The sequence below is a fragment of the Festucalex cinctus genome, chromosome 13, assembly GCF_051991245.1.
Source record: "Festucalex cinctus isolate MCC-2025b chromosome 13, RoL_Fcin_1.0, whole genome shotgun sequence".
In the NCBI taxonomy this organism is placed as follows: Eukaryota; Metazoa; Chordata; class Actinopteri; order Syngnathiformes; family Syngnathidae; genus Festucalex; species Festucalex cinctus.
The window spans coordinates 7,041,674-7,059,236 of record NC_135423.1 but is presented as its reverse complement, the minus strand read 5'-3'; the positions used below and the strand labels follow the sequence as shown (position 1 = coordinate 7,059,236).

Below are 17,563 nucleotides of genomic sequence, written 5' to 3'. Positions count from 1 at the left end.
CCTGTGGCTGTTGACCACAATAGGGAGACATATTGTTCAAGAAGATACTGTGAACAGACAGAAAACGGGCCAAATGGGAGACTTGAAAAACACTACACCGTCCAAAGCTAAATCCAGATGCTAACATTAGCATTTGTGGGCAACAGTGGCTTGAGATTGCCTTTTGATATCAGGTTGGGACTTAGAACCTCGGATGTCCATGTACTTGAAATTGTTGTGAGAGCCGTGTTGAGCCGAGTAGGCACAGTGCAGTGGAAAAGGAATAAAATAGAATACACTGGGAGGACGCAATACTGGCATGTTTGTTGGAACGATGCAACCTTCATACAAGAGTCACGTAATTCTGATTTACCTGCGGGAACATCCTAGTCACTTCTCTACTATCAAGAAGCACAACAAATGAAGATGGGACAGAAAAGGCATGTTAAGGTATCATGGAGAGCAGGCGGCAGTCTGTCAGTTCACAATGTTTTACTGCATTTAAGTCCTTTCGGTTTTTTATAGCAGAGCAAGTAAGAAAAGGAGCTGGATTAGAGTTATGCTAAATGACATCTAAATGTTTATTTAAGACATCATGCAGTTTAGAGTACAGTAGAACCTCCAAAGTCCAGGAGCTGGTCACCCTTCAATTTGTTTGGAAGTGTTCCCTTGTTTATCGCTGGTTCATGTTTCGCGGCTTTTTTATAGCGTGCATTTTTTTTTTTTTAAACATGTTTTTTGGTCTTTGCGTGGCCATATCTCCCCAACCCTACGCCCGAACGGGGACATACGGACATCCACTGATTCATCTCAACTCAACTCAACTTTATTTATAAAGCGCTTTAAAAACAGGCATTGCTTTATACGAAGTGCTGTACATGAAACAAATTGTTGGTTGTGCAGTAAAGAATAAGGTAACAAAAACGAACAAAGCAAACATTTTTAAGTGATTATACAAGTTTTTTTTTTTATACAAGTAAATAAATTTTAAATCAGTAAATTAATAAGAAGTAGGCGAGTGAATATTATCGCAGAGAGTTTTTGGAACGTAACACCCACGATAAACGAGGGAACACTGTATCTCAAAATTATTTTTCCAAACAAATCATCTGAATAAGAATATCAAGCGAAGCTTCACGAAGTGGGGAGAGTTCTAAGTTCCATTTCTGGTTCTTGTTTAAAATCACATTGAGATACTCATTGAGTTTAATGTAGGAAGTTCCACTGTAGTCTTTTATGGACTAAGCCGGACCCTGAATGTTAAACGTTACAATGGTTTGTTTAGTTTGATTATAAATCAGCATGATTATAAACTCCGATGCTGATGAGTCTAAAATGTAAACATTTGAGTGTCGAAAGAGAGAATAATACCCACCAATGACGGTGTTGGCACCCACGTCATGCTCCTTATCTCCGGAGCACAGAGTTAGCTGTCCTTGCAGAAGCCTGTCTAAAGGCATTGACATGGGTCTGTGGGTGAGGGGGGGCCGGGCCTGGAGTCTCTTATCCGGCCCTGGCTCCTTCCCAGACACGCCCTCCCCGACCGCCTCGATGCCCGCGCCGTTCTTGTGCTCCGACACGGAGGCCGCCGACTCGGACAGCGACATCTTGGTTTTCTTGCGGCCCTTGGCCGGGGCGCTGGCCGTGCGGCGAAGGAGGTGGTCGCTGATGGAGCGCTTCCGGAGGCCCGCCGAGTTCGTATCGGTGGAGGACTTGGACGAGCGGTTGAACAAACCGCGGATGCCGCGGAGTTGACTTCCCTGAAAAAAATAAAAATAAAAAGATGGTAGTGTATGATCCGCTTGTGTCTTTTGAGACACAGCAAAAAATGGAAAAAGCCATTGTGTGGGTTAGGCAAGCATGCTTACATGACAGTACAAGATAAAAAAATAAATAAATCTTCATCTTCTCGTGTTCTTTTCTCAAACAAACAATAAATTATTCTTTATAACTAATAATATCAGATTTATTGAGCATAAATATTTTTAATTAATTAATTTATTTTGCATTAAGAGCCACCTGAAGGTCACTATCATTAGACATGAAATATGTTTCAATAAAGGCCACGTTTTTTGTATTTTTGTATTTATTTATTTTTAATTTAAGAGCAGCTAAGTAGTAGTGATGCCGATTTGAATTAAATTAATTGCTCGATTTGAATTAAATTAATTGCTCAGCCCAAGTAAAAAGGCAAAGTAAACGTGTTAAAAGATACAAAGAATGAGTTATGGCTCTGATGTGACAATTGTAAGGTATTTCCGTGTGAAAGCGGCTTGCATGACATGAGCGTGTTTAGTGTCACACACAAACACAAAGTGCATTTTTTCTAAATTCTTTATTATTATTAATTTTTTTTTTTGCATTCATGCATTTTCCTACAGTTCATGCAGCACCACACGGAGCGTTCAACAAAGGCACCCGGATACCTTGCTGGATCCTAGAAAGTGCATTATGGTAAAGCTGGGATTCAGGACTAGGGGACTCCACTAGAAAGACAAAAAGGATTGGCAGAGAAGCGGATAAGCAGCGCATTTCCTCTTTCCAAAATATATCGCCACTGGCGTCGAGAGGTTCACACGGTCATCAAGTAGACGAGGGCGGCGGGATTACTCACTTTGCCGTACACGTCATGCACCGAAACGTGCACAAAGATGGACGCCTCAGTCAGGCCCTCCAGGTAGACGTGTCTGTAACCTGTGGGAGAGATTTTTCAAAGAAGCGAGAGTCAAAGCCGACCTGACAACAACAACGCGGGCCGCGGCCGTGACGCTGTCAAGTTATAAGAAGAAACGTCGGTTCAAATGTGACAGCGTGTCTTGTCGGGGTCTGTCTAATTGCGTTCTTATTTGAGCGCCACGATGAGCCCGGCGGCGACGGGGAAATGTGCACACCAACCGGGCATGAGGCTGCTGAAGGCGACCGTCCGCTGGCCGATGAAGTCTCGTCCGATGGGGTCGTGATCCCACACCAGGAAGCGCACCAGGGCCACCTCGGCCATGTGCAGCGTGAAGGACAGCGTTTCCTCCCAAACCGGGTTGAAGCCTAGCCAGAGTCACAATCAAAAATTGCTCATCTTCGACAGCGATCTCATATAAATACATACAATTAGCATTAGAAACTTTTTTTTTTTAAAGGAAAAAAATAAACATTTGTAAAACATATTATTATTATTATTATTATTATTATAGGGAAAATAGAAACATTTTTAAAACATTTTTTTTATCATCATCATCATCATTACTATTATTATTATTATTATTATTGTTATTATTATCATTAGAATTTTTTTTTAAAGGGATACTTGACTTATTTAATTTTCAGCAGACGTACAAGGTATAAAGGTAAAAGAATTTGCACTTGATTGGTATGTTTTGAATCTTTCATATTCGGGGGAACGTATTATACACAAGTATATATAAAAAAAATAAAAAATTAAGGTGATTTGGGTGGCGGCGAATAATACACAAGTGCATGTTATTCACGGGATTTTACGGTGCATGCGCGTTTGTTTCGGCTGTTGGGATCGCAGCTAGTGCTCGCTAACCTTTTCAATTTTTTATTTTTTTTTAAATTGTCAAAAAAAAGCTCTTTTAGGGCAAATTAAAAAAAAAAAAAAAAAAAAACTGTCTGGAGCCGCAAAACATTTAGACGTGATGAATGAAACAGTGTGTTAGTGTTAGAAAGTTTAATATGATATTGGCAATTTCGTGGACATTTTATGGCAGTTTTTCAGGGTTTCTTCTTTTCTTTTTGGACTTTTTATGGTTACTTTGTGAACATTTTTTTTTCTGCCGTTTTTAAATTCAATTCTGACATTTTTGCCAATTTCGTGGACATTTTACTGTATTTTTTTTGCTTTTCTTGTTCCATTTTGGAGGTTTTATTGTCACTTTTTGGACATTTTGAGGTAATAATTTTTTTTTTTTAATGTTTTCATCTACCTTTGGTCTCTTTTTTTTCTGACAACGTAAAATTTTGGACTCTGACATTTAAAAAAAAAAAAATTATTTAATTTTATTTATTTAATCAATTCATTAAAATAATATTTTATCTAAAAAATAATATGAAATAAATAAATATGAAAAAAAGATGAATTTCTACTAATGTTTTTAGAGATCCCCATGTGGCTTCAGAGCCGCAGATTGCAAACCCTTGATTCCAGACGGACTTGATGAGGGGATAACACAGTCAGCGCGCCACTGTTCTGCTTCCCTTCAGCCTTTAATTAGTTGATTTGGCTTTTTGATCCCACCAGCACAGCACAGACATTCGACTGTCTGTTTGGAAATTGCGTTTTATTGTCTTACCATTGTCATCAACAACACGCGTTTGTTCCTTGCAGCAGTCGACAGGCAAACCGATAATCTCCACTTCCACGAATGGATCAATGATCTGGGGGGGGGAAACAAAAATAAAAAATGGCAATAAATATCAATTTCTATTCCACATATATCTTTTTTTTGAGCACCTCTCCGCGGTCCCCCAGCATGGAATCCGGCGGTTTGGGCAAATGCTGTCCGCTAATGATCTTAAGAACGAGCTGCTTCTTGGGGCAGGCTGGAAGTGGGTCATCACTAAATGGGTTGAAGGTGCCTGCAGGGGGATGCAAAACATCACAGCTTTGATGTGAATGCCATCACTCAATAATATTCCCAACATTGTGGATGATGGATGTTCAGTTTTTTTTTCTCTTGGGTTTCAATACAAAAAGTGCAAACACACACAGAATAAAACAAATACACCACGATGATGTAGGAAAGTTAAGAGGCAGTAAATGCTCCGTCGTGAACCAGTCAGCGAAGGTTAACCACCCTTTTGCTTTGTTGTCAAGTGAAGATTAAATGCAACGTTAACTGCTATTTCCCTACTCTAAACTATCCATTTTATCCCCTTAATGACATTTAAATCGCGTTGCGGTGATTCCGTTGCACTCACACAAGCATAGTTGTCGAAATGTGTGTGTGCAAGTTTGAATTGGCATAACAATCGGCTCGTTTATCAGAACAAATTCTGTCTTTTGTGTTGAAATGATTGATTGGTTAATCGCATTTTGGAAGCGATTGAGGCATAACTTCAGCTATTCTTCATATAGAGACTGCACAGTATTGAAAAACACACTTTTGTCAGGCACCTAATGCGATTGAAAATATTAAGTAAATATTACAAATTATGACAAATAAAATAGTTAATAAACATGCAATGATTAATCAAATATAATTATATAACACCAATCTGACACATTTATTTGTGTCTTCATCATCTAAAATGGATATAAAATATATAAAAATATCAAAACTAATGTCATGAATTAATAATAAATATAATTAGAAACATGAAATATAATCTCATTACATCAAATTTTTAAAATTGTATAATTTGTATATAAGTGTCAAAAAGTAATAAATTGATTCTTTTTAAATCTGTTTTATTAATAGTGAATAAATATTTGCATGAACAACTTTGATGAGCATTTTTTATTTTTTTATTTTTTAAGTTTATTAAGTCACCATGGGGCCAAAGAAAGTTTCAATTGCCAGTTGATAGCAGAAAAAAATGAGAATCACCTCAAAAGTGATTTTCAACTTGTGGAAGGGGACCCAAAAGTGGGCCAAGGGCCCGTTTTGGGGGCGTTACGGACAGCTAGTAAAATTATTTTTATATATTTGTATAATATTGGATATGGGTCAGGAAATATTACACTGTAAACAAATAGTCAACTAGCAATATTGCTTTTGGCAGCATTTGAAACTGCATTTTCAGAGGCTAGTTTTAAATGAATGGAAAAAAAAAAATGTCAGAATACTTTTCCTCTCCTTACCTCTCTCCCATATGCCATCAAGTCTTCAATAAAAGTTACTGTTTATTAATCCATTTCATTTGTCATTTATATATATTTCACATTATTTTCTTTAACTATAGTCATTCTCGACAAAATGTATTTTTTTTGTTCACACTTTTTTGTGTGTGTCTGGAACAGATTGAACAGATTAACATTATTTCCTATGGAAAATATCGCTTCAGTTTTCGTACAATTCAGTTTTAGTCTGACTTTTTTGGAACAAATAACAAAAAAGTGAGTTTCCAGTGTACTGTCCAGACTGAGTATGTTGTCGGGCGAACCTTTACACATGGGCGGCGGCTTGAGGACGTATCCGCTGCCTCCATTCACCATGAATTTGGCCCGGTTGAGTTGCATCATTCGGCCTTCCGTCTGGTAGTTGAGCGCCACTGAAAGCAAAAGAAGGAAGTGTGTGTGTGTGTGTATATATATATATATATATATATATATATATATATATATATATATATATATATATATATAATATAAACACACACATATACATACATATATATAGGTAAATTAATTAATAAATGACACATTTAATTATTTTATGGTGTATTAATTAATTTAATTATTGGTTCATTTAATTCCATATATAATAAATAAATGACATTTAATTATTTCATGACACTTTATTTATTTATTTATTTATTTATTAATGGTGTATTAATTTATTTAATTTTGGCACTTTTGGTCCTCCATATTTAGATGCTTGGGGAAGATTCATGTGGAAGAACACTATTAAAAAAATAAAATAAAAAAAAAAACCTGTGGGAGATGAATTTGATTAGGGTTGACTCAAAAAAGCATTCTCAGTCACGGCCGGGTTGCGGAGTGTATTGATCTGATTGTCACCAAAAGCGCAGAAAGGCGGAAGACGGGCTTACCCAGCTGACAGCCGACGTTCCAGTAGAACTGGGGATTGAAATTGGACGAGTCGATGCGGTACGCCGAGGGATAAATCCGAGACAGCTGCCTCTGATTGAAAGCCAGGAAGTGCTCGGCTCGGTGATTGACCAGCGACTGAGCTCTGGTCTCGCTGAATGACAGCACGTCGCCCGGCGTGCCTGAAGACAAAATGCGGATGAGGTGTGTTTAAAAAAATAAAAATAAAATAAATAAAATAAAAAATGGGATTTCAAATTGCAGCAGCACTATATTTTAGGTGGCAGGTGCTTTCTTTGCACCTTCATTGAGACACTCCTGCGAGGCCACAGAGTTGGTGAAAACCACCAAGTTCGATAGATCCCGACTCAGCTTCATCGTCTTCCTCTTCCTTCCTCCCCTACAAGGAAAAAAACCCAAAAAAAAAACAGTCAAAGCATGGATGGCCATGGGTTGATATATTGGAAAATTAATTATATTAAAAAAAAAATAAAAAAATAAAAATAATAATAAAATCTAAATAAATAAATACAAAAATACTACAATATTTAAAAAAATGATTAGTTTTCTTCATACACCATATTTTTCAGATTATAAGTCGCATTTTTGTTTGACTGCTCCTATGACTTATACTCTGGTGCGACTTGCATATATTAACTCATTCACTCATTTTCACTAAAGCAATAAATAAATAAATAAATAAATGAGCCGCTGAAAAGGAAATGTACGTGTTTTTTTTCTTACGTTTCATATTTTTATTTCTTATTTATTTATTTATTCATTCATTCATTCATGTTTATTCTTTATTTTATTTTACATTTCAGTTACTTTATTGTATTTGTCTTTTTTGGATTTCTTTTTGAATTTTTGGTCGTTTTTAACTCATTGACTGGCAGCCATTTTCACTGAAGCAGTCGCGTTCGCTGCCGGCTGTTTTACTGGATTTTGACTGATTTTGCAAGGCCAACAGAATATTATGTTCAATTGCTATAAAAACATGGAACCTACCAAAAATAAAGATAAGACTCTCTTCTTTCATCAGGGAAAAAAACGTATTTGTATTGGTTTCCGTTTTGCCGCAATTAGCATTAGAATGTAGCTAAGTTTCATCATTATTCACATTCCTGGTGAAAACACTGGCAAAAAGAGCTTGTTGCAACATGGCCCTGGCTGATCTGATCTGATTACACTCTGCTGCCACCTGCTGGTCGTTTTTTTGTAATAAATACCATTGCTTTAAGCCACCTCTTCATGTCAGAAGCTGTATCAAAGCCTTCTGTATGATCTTGCATTAAAAAAACAAAAAAAACAAAAAAAAACGTATAAATACATTTTTGGGAGCGAGGGACAAAGTGTTAAAAATGGGTTTACACGTTTCTGAGTTTGAATGAGTTAAAAATAAAGCTTGGACTGGCACCCAAAATCTTTGTTTCCTAATTGTGTTGACTGTAGTGAACAAATTCTGGTTTGTATGTAAGAATTAACAGCTGCCGTCAGCAGTGATTAAACCTCGTAAAGTATGCGAGAGCGTTTTTGCAAGTTCACCTGTTAAACTGTCCCCCGGCGTCCCGCGTGGACGTCTCCTGTTGCTCGTCCTCATCCTTCTCCCCACTTTGGCACGTCAGCCGCGATTTGGAGTGCCTCTGGACAAAACGCAATATTGCTTGACATATATATTTATATATAATAAAAAAATGAAGCCTGGTTGCTCCAGGAATTAATGCCGTTTTATCTGGATGCTAATGCCAATCAAGAAATGTGTAGTGCAGGTTTATGTAAAGCAAATGTTCCTTGCAAGACCATCTAAATCAGTACATGCATCCTCTGTAGATATGAATAATGTATTCACAGTGTGCATCTGACACCTCAACATATACACTGCAGAAACGACATTCAGTATAAGGCCAGATAAAGAAAAGTTACATTAGCAGCTAAGCTAACTCATGGGTCATTTCAGAAGCCAGGCAAATCAATCAAAAGACATGTGCGTGCGTCCTTGTGAGAAGCCCACCTTCTGTTTGAGTGTGGTGATGAAGGATCGGCTTTGAGATTTCTTCAAAACCCCTCTGGAGCTCTGCAACGCACAGCAGGAGGGGAGCGTCAAAGACGAATCACGTGCGTGTGCTTATGTCACATAAAAAACACTGAGGGAGGCACATCAGGTCGAAATGGTCGATAAGGCTGGCCTGAATATGAAGTGAGTTTGTGCTGATATGTTGTTGTTTTTTTTGTTTTTTTTTGTTAGAGTAGCCGTTTCATCAAATTGGTCTTTCTTCACCTTGAATTCATAAAGCGTTGTGTTCTTGTTTCAGGTAACCTTTAACCTGGGTGACCTCCTCAAAGGTGAACGTCAACTGACCATTAACCAAGCACCTGAGCAACCTTGAAACTACCTCTGCATAGATGCACCAAGTTTGGACACGATCCAATCAAAACTGTTGAAAAATATTTTCTAGGGTCTAAAATATTTGACCTTACCATTACATTAACCTATGACCTTGCCATTGAAAAACATGATCATGAAGTGAACCTACTTGCAGGAAAGGACACACTTCTATGCTGCTTTGGAAAAGTTAGCAAGAAATAAACTGTAAACTGTTTAAACAGTATTCAGGAAACACTAAAAAAAAAAAAAAAAGAGCACAAATGGCAAAGCGCGGAAATGAAATATTAAGAGTACACCACTACAGACGTATTTTTTTTCATCACTTTGCAGCCATTTTGACCCATGCGTTGTCTCCATATGTGTGTGCTGGACACTCATTCCCACCATCTCCCCCCTTCCCCATCATCCTGTCCTCTTTACCAAAGCGTCAGTCTACCTGGCGGAGGTTCTTCTGAAGGCCCTGGTGCGTGGCCCTCAGCAGAGCTCTGATGCTGAAGCTGTCGGTGTCTTCCTTGTCGCCGATGCGAGACTCCTTCAGGAGAGAGTCCAGCTTCTTCCTGATGTGAGACTCCACTTGGTGATGGTGACCGTTGCCCTGCCAGGAAGAAGACAGTCGATGGTGGGATCGTGTGGAATAGATTGCGGATTCGTCTTAAAACGATTGAGTGAAAACACCCGAGTCGACCAGCAGAGGCGCTGTCGATTCATTCTTGTATTATAGCAGTTTGCCATACATCGAGTGACACGGCCGAACGTGACTGAGCTCCTAAAATGGCGGTCAGTGACTCACACATGCACACCTGACAATTGACTCTTACATATATGCCAACTCTATGAAATGGAGAAACTACGACCCCTAGTGTTCTCGTGGAGAAATAACATTTTGAGGCACCGCATGTGTACATAACCTATAATCGATGCTAACGTTGTGACATGAAGCTAGCTTCACGTTAGCTTCCCGCAGCAGCGACCAGAACATTCCCCTGGCTAGATGTGTTTACGTCTACTGTTGCAATGTTGCGTCATATAAAACATATACATTGCTAGCGGGACAAAACCTTGTACCTTCAAAATGGTCACTTCTCAGAAGACGGCAAAAATGGCATACTTGTTCAACCATGACCATTACATCATCAGGAGAGCGAGCCATTTTCAACACTCTTGATTGGTCATTAAGTCTAACTATTGACAACCAGGCAGTATAGATTTTGGGGAAAAAGTTGAACTGGAAGTCACAAGTAACAACTTGAAGCCTTTTTGTTTGAAGAATTGTTCAATATATGCCAAATTGCTGATTGTTGTGAAGTGAGTCGAGTTCACTGTCACCAGCTTTTGCTCACAATCAAAGCAAAACAAACAAATGGCTTCCATGGTGAAACACGTTGGGTCACTGTTGTGTCAAGGCACCACGGCATGTTTGTTATCGTGGTGGGAACAAAATCATAGAAAGAGTTTTCCCAGTATGATTTAATGTTCATAATCTTTTGTTTACAGGTGTTTCCAGCAAGCTCCTCACTCCCCCTATAGGCCCCCTCACTATTTATCGCCATCATCCAAATTCATTACTGCGCTTGCCCACTCGGAAGCAATTTAAAATACACTTTTGTTGAACAGGAAGGAAAGAAACAATTGCAATTATCATGCATTTCAGGGCCGCTGGCATTAAATTTGAGTGTACAGCCAAAGATGCTTATCTGCTTGCTGTTTTTAATGAGCTCCCTATATTAAAAATACAAGAAATAAAAAAGCTCTCTGACAGTCGAAAGCCGCTACCGCCCCTTTAAAAAGGACTACGCTCATCCAAAGTGGCATCTGCAGCCCACGCGCCTCCAGCTAGATATGGAGGGACGCTGCCGTATTTAGTCACACAGCGGAACCATGTGACAAATGATTGGAGTGCTGTCCTGCTTTATGTCATATTAATAAGGAGAATATGCCGGGGCATCAACAGATATATAAGGACTGTAGAGAAAGGTTTTATTAACAATAGGAGTGATGATGAGCCATTTTTGTCAATATACTTACACGCGTCAGCCTTTTTGAACATTAAGTCATCCGAGGAACATTTTGTGTCATTAGTTGTATTTACAAGCCATTTAAGTTGAAGAAGAGAACATATATAATGTAAATACATTCAGAATATTTTTTAATGTGTGATTTAATCATTTTAGAAGTGTTTTCACATGTTTAAATGTGTTTCAAGAATGTGGGAGGGCTAAAATTAAATCATATGTAGTGTACTTGCAGTAGTAGTAGTGTAGTTTGCCCACAAGATGGCAGTAAATTTTACAATTCAAAGCATGCAGCAGGATTTCAAAGTAGGGCGGGTGAAAAATGTCGAACAATCAACCACAAAAATAGGTCGACAATTACCCCGGCCATTCTATTGTAGCTAAACTCAGATCCATCATGTCCATCAGTTCGTTTCAACAAAGGTGCCTTGCAACTGAAATCAACATTTTTGGCTATTAAGGTTGGATAATTAATAATTACATTCAAGATATAATATTCCCCATTTTATCTTGACATTTCCTGTCACTCTTTTTGTGTGGTTATCATTGGTCGACACACGTTCAAGTTAATTATGCTTGTGTTATCTCAAATATATTTAACTACTAATTTGCAATATTATCATGACATTTCTTTTCTGTTGCTGGAACCCCGCTATGGCGATATCAAATAGCGCCACACTTCTGCAACACGTTCTTTAGATGTTCACTGAGTGGAAGTCTAAAAAATGTTTTCTGGTTTTTCTTTCTAACAAAACGTTACGTGAACCATCATTAAAGCATTTGATCATGTTCAAATCAAAACCGGCATTAAAATTTGAACATGTTAAAGCCTCACATTGCTGTTTTTGAGCTTGAAGTCGTCCTCAATTTCGTCGGCGCTGTCGTCGTCGGACACCTCGCCTTCCTCGGCATCCGCAGACAAATATGCAGGGAGACGCTTGCCCTGGACGGGGTGAAACAGACAGTCGTTAATTACCCGTAAACAGTATGTCGCAAAAGCGGCTTTGATTGATCACAATTAAGTCGAGGGCCGGAATCTAGCTAGGGCCATGCTGAATTCTATATGACAGAATAAAGGCCTATACAACAAAATGAGAGAGACAAATACAGGACTATAGCGAATGCATACCAACTGACAACATCATCATCATCATCAGAGGGGACAAATGCAGACTGCATGGCGATTGCAAATGTCCCATAATCCAAAACTCAGTCACAACACATATGTAATGTATACATTATATTGATTTATGTACCGTACATGTCTCCTAGATATCTAACAACCCTTAAATGTGTTTGTGATTTGGTTTTACAATGTTCTTCATTGATCACATCCAGGACAGAATGTGGGTGAAGTTTACAGATAACAGAAAATTGTTTATGATAATAAGTACTTTAAGATCACATTTAAGCGTTTTAAGCATTTTTTTAAAGTGCACAAAATGATCAATTAAGTAGATTAAAACAAATATTTTATTTTGATTGAAATTAAACAAAATGGCTGCTTTCATTGCATTTATGTTCTGCATTTTTTTTCTTCTTAAAAAGTGACCAAACTTATTACTCCACAACAAATCTTGTTCTGCAATTACAGTACAAAATAAAAACTCATTTCACATATTTTTTTAGCTTTGAAAAAACAATTAGTAAGAAACAAACAATAAAGAATGAATAACTAACTAAACCGAAAAGCCTTGAGTTAAAAAAATAAATAAAAATAAAAATAAATAAATAAATAAATAAATAAATAAACTAACCTATATTTTAATCAATCATCATCATCATGGATGATTAACCTATTCATATATTTGTGCAAATTCTGTCCTGGGTTTAAATGACGAAAAAAAAAAAAAAACTTGAAAATTACTCATTCAGATTTAGCAATCACATGTTGCAAAAATCAAACAGGTGTTTTTGAAAAACAATCATGCTTGTTTTGACTTGTAATAAAGTGGGTTATGACATGACCATGGCAAAATAACGCGGCTCATAGGGAGACCCCTGTTCTAAAAATAACAGCAAAAAAAAAAAAAAAAAAAAGAAGAAGAAGCCTACTATACGCTCAAAGAGGAGGCGTACTTCTCCAAATGACTCATGCGCTTCTTTTCCCAACGTTTGCACATTCCTACACACAAGCACAAATGTACAATCTGCCGCCGAGCTCCCCGAGAGAGGCTCTTCCGGTCGAGCGGGAGCCCATTAGAGAGGGTGCGAGTGGGAGTGGGGATTTTTTCTGAGCTCTTCCCACCAAAAAATAAAAAAATAATAAAAAAAATCAATGGCCAACTCTTTGCTGTCTCTTGGTTGACATGGCGGCCCCCTCGTTAGAAAAAAAAAAAAAAAGTCGCCACACGTTTTATTACCACTCGTCTACTCCTTATTTGCCATTTTCTTTAACTGTCCGTACTGTCGGAGGCTGCTGAGGAGTTTAAAGAGGAATAAAAGGCTTTGTGGGAAAATCAATAAGGCTTTTTGACTTTTTTGGGCTCTTCGCTTGGAGGAGATAAAAAGCTTTTTGCCGGGGAACAATGCATGCCTTTTCTCCACACCACACAGGGCAGCCATAAAAGTAGACGCGCTACAAAGCTCTCTCTCTGTTTCTCTCCATGTTTTTATGTCCACCTGCAAACGGCGCCTCCTTCCTGTGCTGTTAAACACGGCAACAAGTAAGCCTCCACCACCTTACGTCACAGCTAAAATCGATACGATTATTTTCGTGACACAAGAACAGAAACTGAGAAAATTCCCAAAGGTTTATCAATTCTTTGTCTATAAAATACGACTGTATTTACTTATGTATTACTGTGTATATTTAAAATATGATATACACCATACATTTTCATTATTGTTCTTGTCTATCTAATAGGGATGCTCGTTACCACTTTTTTAGCAATTTTTTTTTAAACCAAAATTACAACAACAAAAAAGCAGTGAAAAGAACAAGATTTAAGGGAAAAAATATTTTAAAAATGGTTTAAAAGACCTCGACCAAAGATATATGAAAACACTAAGGGCTATTCCATTTGCGTGCAGCATAGCAGCTAAATGTAGAGTCACCATGTTTGTTTGAACTCTGCACCCCACTAATTGGCCCCAGTCCACAGACCTCAGAGCCATACTGGGTTTATATTCCATTAGCAATTCTTTAATGAACCAAGTACCACCCAAAGTGCCACTATAATGAGCAACATTAGAATACAGCAGTATGCAGTCAGCTGAAATATTGATTCAAAACAAGAAACGTGTTAAACTTCTCGTCTTACAAGCAGTGACAATTTCGTCGATGAAGAATTTGTCAATTTTCGTCACAAAAAAATGTCCAACGAAAATTAAAGGAAAACTAAAATTGAAGCCATTCATTGAGACAATAACTATAAAATTGACTGATTGCCACAACATCACTTGCACACATTGAGGACACTTGGATTTAGGTCTGGGATTTGCTTATATCTTTCCTTTTTTTTTTTTTTTTTTGGTGTGTGTGCGTTTGCGTGCGTGCGTTTGCGTGCGTGTGTGCGTTTGCGTGCAAATACGTATACATTTATACTCATGAATTCACCTAAAACCTTATAAATATCCCATTACCCTTCGCCTTAACCAGGTACTTCAGAATCTTGCCAGAGTCGTGAGGTTCAAATGGTCAGGAGACCAGAGAAAAGGTCAGAAAAAATAAAGAGAAAAGAAAGATAAATCAAAGTGAAATCCAGCACCGACCAAATACTTCCTGCCTTCCCCATGGTTACAAAATCAAAGTCTTACGCCAACCCCGGAAGCCTCTAAATTCCAACAAATTAGCGAGATCTCAAGAGACCAGAGGAAAAACTAAAGAGAGGAAGGAGGGAAGGATCGATGAGGCAGAGTGAGATCAATAGAAGCCAGTACATCAAAGTGAAATCCAGCACCAACCAAACCCCTCCTGCGTGGTTACAAAACCAGAGTCTTATGCCAACCCCAGAAACCTCAAACTTCCAATAAATTGAGATCTCAAGTGACCAGAGGAAAAACTAAAGAGAGGAAGGAGGGAAGGATAGATAAAGCAAAGTGAGATCCACAGACACCAGCACCCACTGATTCAAGGGGCTGTGGGAGGGAGAGGCAAATTCTGTTTGAGTTTCAGTAGATGCTGGTGCGATGGATCTGGCATGCATGAGGACCACCACCAAAGAAAGAAGCCGTCAACCGCGGTCCAGCAAAGCGAGCACAGCCCCCCCCCCCCCCCCCCCCCCGGAGTCCCCAGGCCGCGGCAGCCCCAAGGCCACCCCCAAGCCACCCGAGCGGACACCGGTCGGCGAGCTTATATCTTTCCAAATCTTGAAATGTCTTTTTTTTTTTTTTTTTTGCTCCCCCAATTCTAGCAAGGTTCATTTTAATTTCGCACTCAGGACATTTGCATGCTCACGGAGAGCTTCTTGATCTTCATGTTGGTTCTGACTGACCTTAATGAGAATCTTGCCCTGCAGGCTCTGAGGACTGGGTAGCGTGGTGGACTCTCTGCTGAGCACGTGGCCGACGTCCAGCTTGTCGGCAAACACTTCCCGCAGATACTGAGCGATCTTCTTCTGTTGCTGGATGCTGCAGTGGTTCTCGATGGACAGAAGTACCGGGTACCTGCCGCCGCAACAAACACACACACACACACACACTGTACGTGAACCAGGGTTATTATAGGTTGGGAATTTTTCATTTTAGTTAGTTTTTATTTTATTTTATTTTTATTTATTTTTTAGTTCGTTTTAATTAGTTTTCAAGGTGGTTTTATTAGTTTTTATTAATTTTAGTTATTTCATAAAAGCTTAGTTTTAGTTAGTTTCAGTGTTAGTTTTAGTTTTTTTTTTTTTTTTAATGTGTATTACTTGTGCGCAATATTCAAAAACCACCAGGTGAGTGACGACATCTGAAGGTGTTTTTCTATTGGCTGCTGGTAGATGACGTCACTTCTGGGTGACAGACTTTCCTTTTTCCGTTTAATATCAAAATAAATCTGCCAAAAAAATCACATTTAAAATCATCCCCAAAGACTCATGCATTAAATTACCAAAGACGAAAACGAAGGACATTTTTGCTATAATTTTAGTTAGTTTTGTAAACATAAAATGTAGTCTCAGTTAGTTTTTTTTTTTTTTTAAAAAGCATTTTCGTTTTTAATTTTGTTTATTTAGTTAAATTATTCAGTTTATTAGTTTGAGGTTTTTCGTTAGTTTTAGTCAGCTAAAATTAGGGTTGTAACGATATCTGAACATTAGGATACGATATTATCACGATATGAACGTCACAATACGATAATTATCACAATATTGTGGGGGTTTTGGCGATATTTAAAAAAAGATTACAATATTGTAAAAAAAAAAAAAAAAAAAAAAGAGCTCATACTAAAAAAAAAACACAATATTGTGCTTTAGCACACATTGATCACTTCACAAGCAAATTAGGTTCCCCTTCATCTGACAATTAGCATAGATTTTAAACATAGAAGGCCAAAACATCCCTAATGAAAAATAAATGACACTAATAAACTAGCCACTAGAGGGTGCTAGAACTGCACAAATGGAAATCAACCTGACTTTTTAAACAGATGTGTTCCTTTTAAATACTGTGAACATGACGACGACGATATTGTGGCAGTTTTAATATCACGATATCACGATATTGCCCTTATCGTTACATCCCGTGAACGTAGCGTGACGGTGAACAAGCGAGAGTCCTTCCTCATGACATACATGTTCAAGGCCAACAGACAGGAAGCGAATGTTTCAAAGAAGAAATTTGAAACGTGAATCTGCAGTGACAACTGCAGAAATCACCTTGATGGACAGCGTGCGCGTGTGTGTGTGTGTGTAAGAGGGGTTGTATGTGTGTCTGTGTTTTCATTTAGAAAAGTGACTTTTGGCCACACGGTAGCAGAAATGTCAGCTTTGTCAGAGCGACAGTTTTGCCTCGGGGGAAGCAAGTCTGCGTTCACCTCTGCACTATACAAACACACACGCACACCCCCACAGGTGCCGTGAGACCAAAAGGGACAACAGAGAGAGTTACATCCAGTTATTTCATTTTCCCCCATAGTGACATTCTGTGCTTCTCTCAGGTGAAACAGGAGTGTATGCAGGTGCAATGCCACTTCCACGCAGTTAAAGGACCTTCATCATTTTGAGACAACTCGCAGAAAAAAAGGGAGAACAATAAAGAAAAATGGGATTTATAAATATATATGGTGAAATATATGGAACATAAAGTGGTGCCTTGGCTTATGAGCTTAATTCATTCCGCGGCCATACTTGTAACTCAAATTATTTGTACCTTAAATCAACTCAACTCGAATGGAAAGAATTTTTCAAACACATCCAAAATAGTCTTTTCAGGTTTTCAAGTGTGGAGTTATTTAAAGAGGAAGTCAAAACTTTTCTTTTTTTCTTTTTTTTTTTTTTTTACTTGCACAATACACAGCATTATGGGAAAATGTAC

At 38.2% G+C, this 17,563-nt stretch overlaps 1 protein-coding gene across 4 annotated transcripts in view; it reads right to left on the bottom strand.

Annotated features, from left to right (window-relative positions):
- The window catches only part of plch1 (phospholipase C, eta 1), a 62,189-nt gene that overhangs the window by 6,252 nt on the left and 38,374 nt on the right, over positions 1 to 17,563 (bottom strand). For 3 of the 4 annotated variants that reach the window (XM_077541204.1, XM_077541205.1, XM_077541201.1), the window contains 14 exons: positions 15,541 to 15,712; positions 11,940 to 12,047; positions 9,529 to 9,687; positions 8,718 to 8,780; positions 8,252 to 8,349; positions 7,009 to 7,106; positions 6,709 to 6,888; positions 6,100 to 6,207; positions 4,448 to 4,572; positions 4,287 to 4,371; positions 2,875 to 3,021; positions 2,594 to 2,673; positions 2,406 to 2,465; positions 1,355 to 1,739 (listed from right to left, as the gene is read on the bottom strand). In XM_077541204.1, the coding sequence (XP_077397330.1) occupies positions 1,355 to 1,739; positions 2,406 to 2,465; positions 2,594 to 2,673; positions 2,875 to 3,021; positions 4,287 to 4,371; positions 4,448 to 4,572; positions 6,100 to 6,207; positions 6,709 to 6,888; positions 7,009 to 7,106; positions 8,252 to 8,349; positions 8,718 to 8,780; positions 9,529 to 9,687; positions 11,940 to 12,047; positions 15,541 to 15,712 (1,868 nt within the window). The remainder of the gene's footprint in view (positions 1 to 1,354; positions 1,740 to 2,405; positions 2,466 to 2,593; positions 2,674 to 2,874; positions 3,022 to 4,286; positions 4,372 to 4,447; positions 4,573 to 6,099; positions 6,208 to 6,708; positions 6,889 to 7,008; positions 7,107 to 8,251; positions 8,350 to 8,717; positions 8,781 to 9,528; positions 9,688 to 11,939; positions 12,048 to 15,540; positions 15,713 to 17,563) is intronic. The other variant, XM_077541203.1, reaches the window with a different exon arrangement.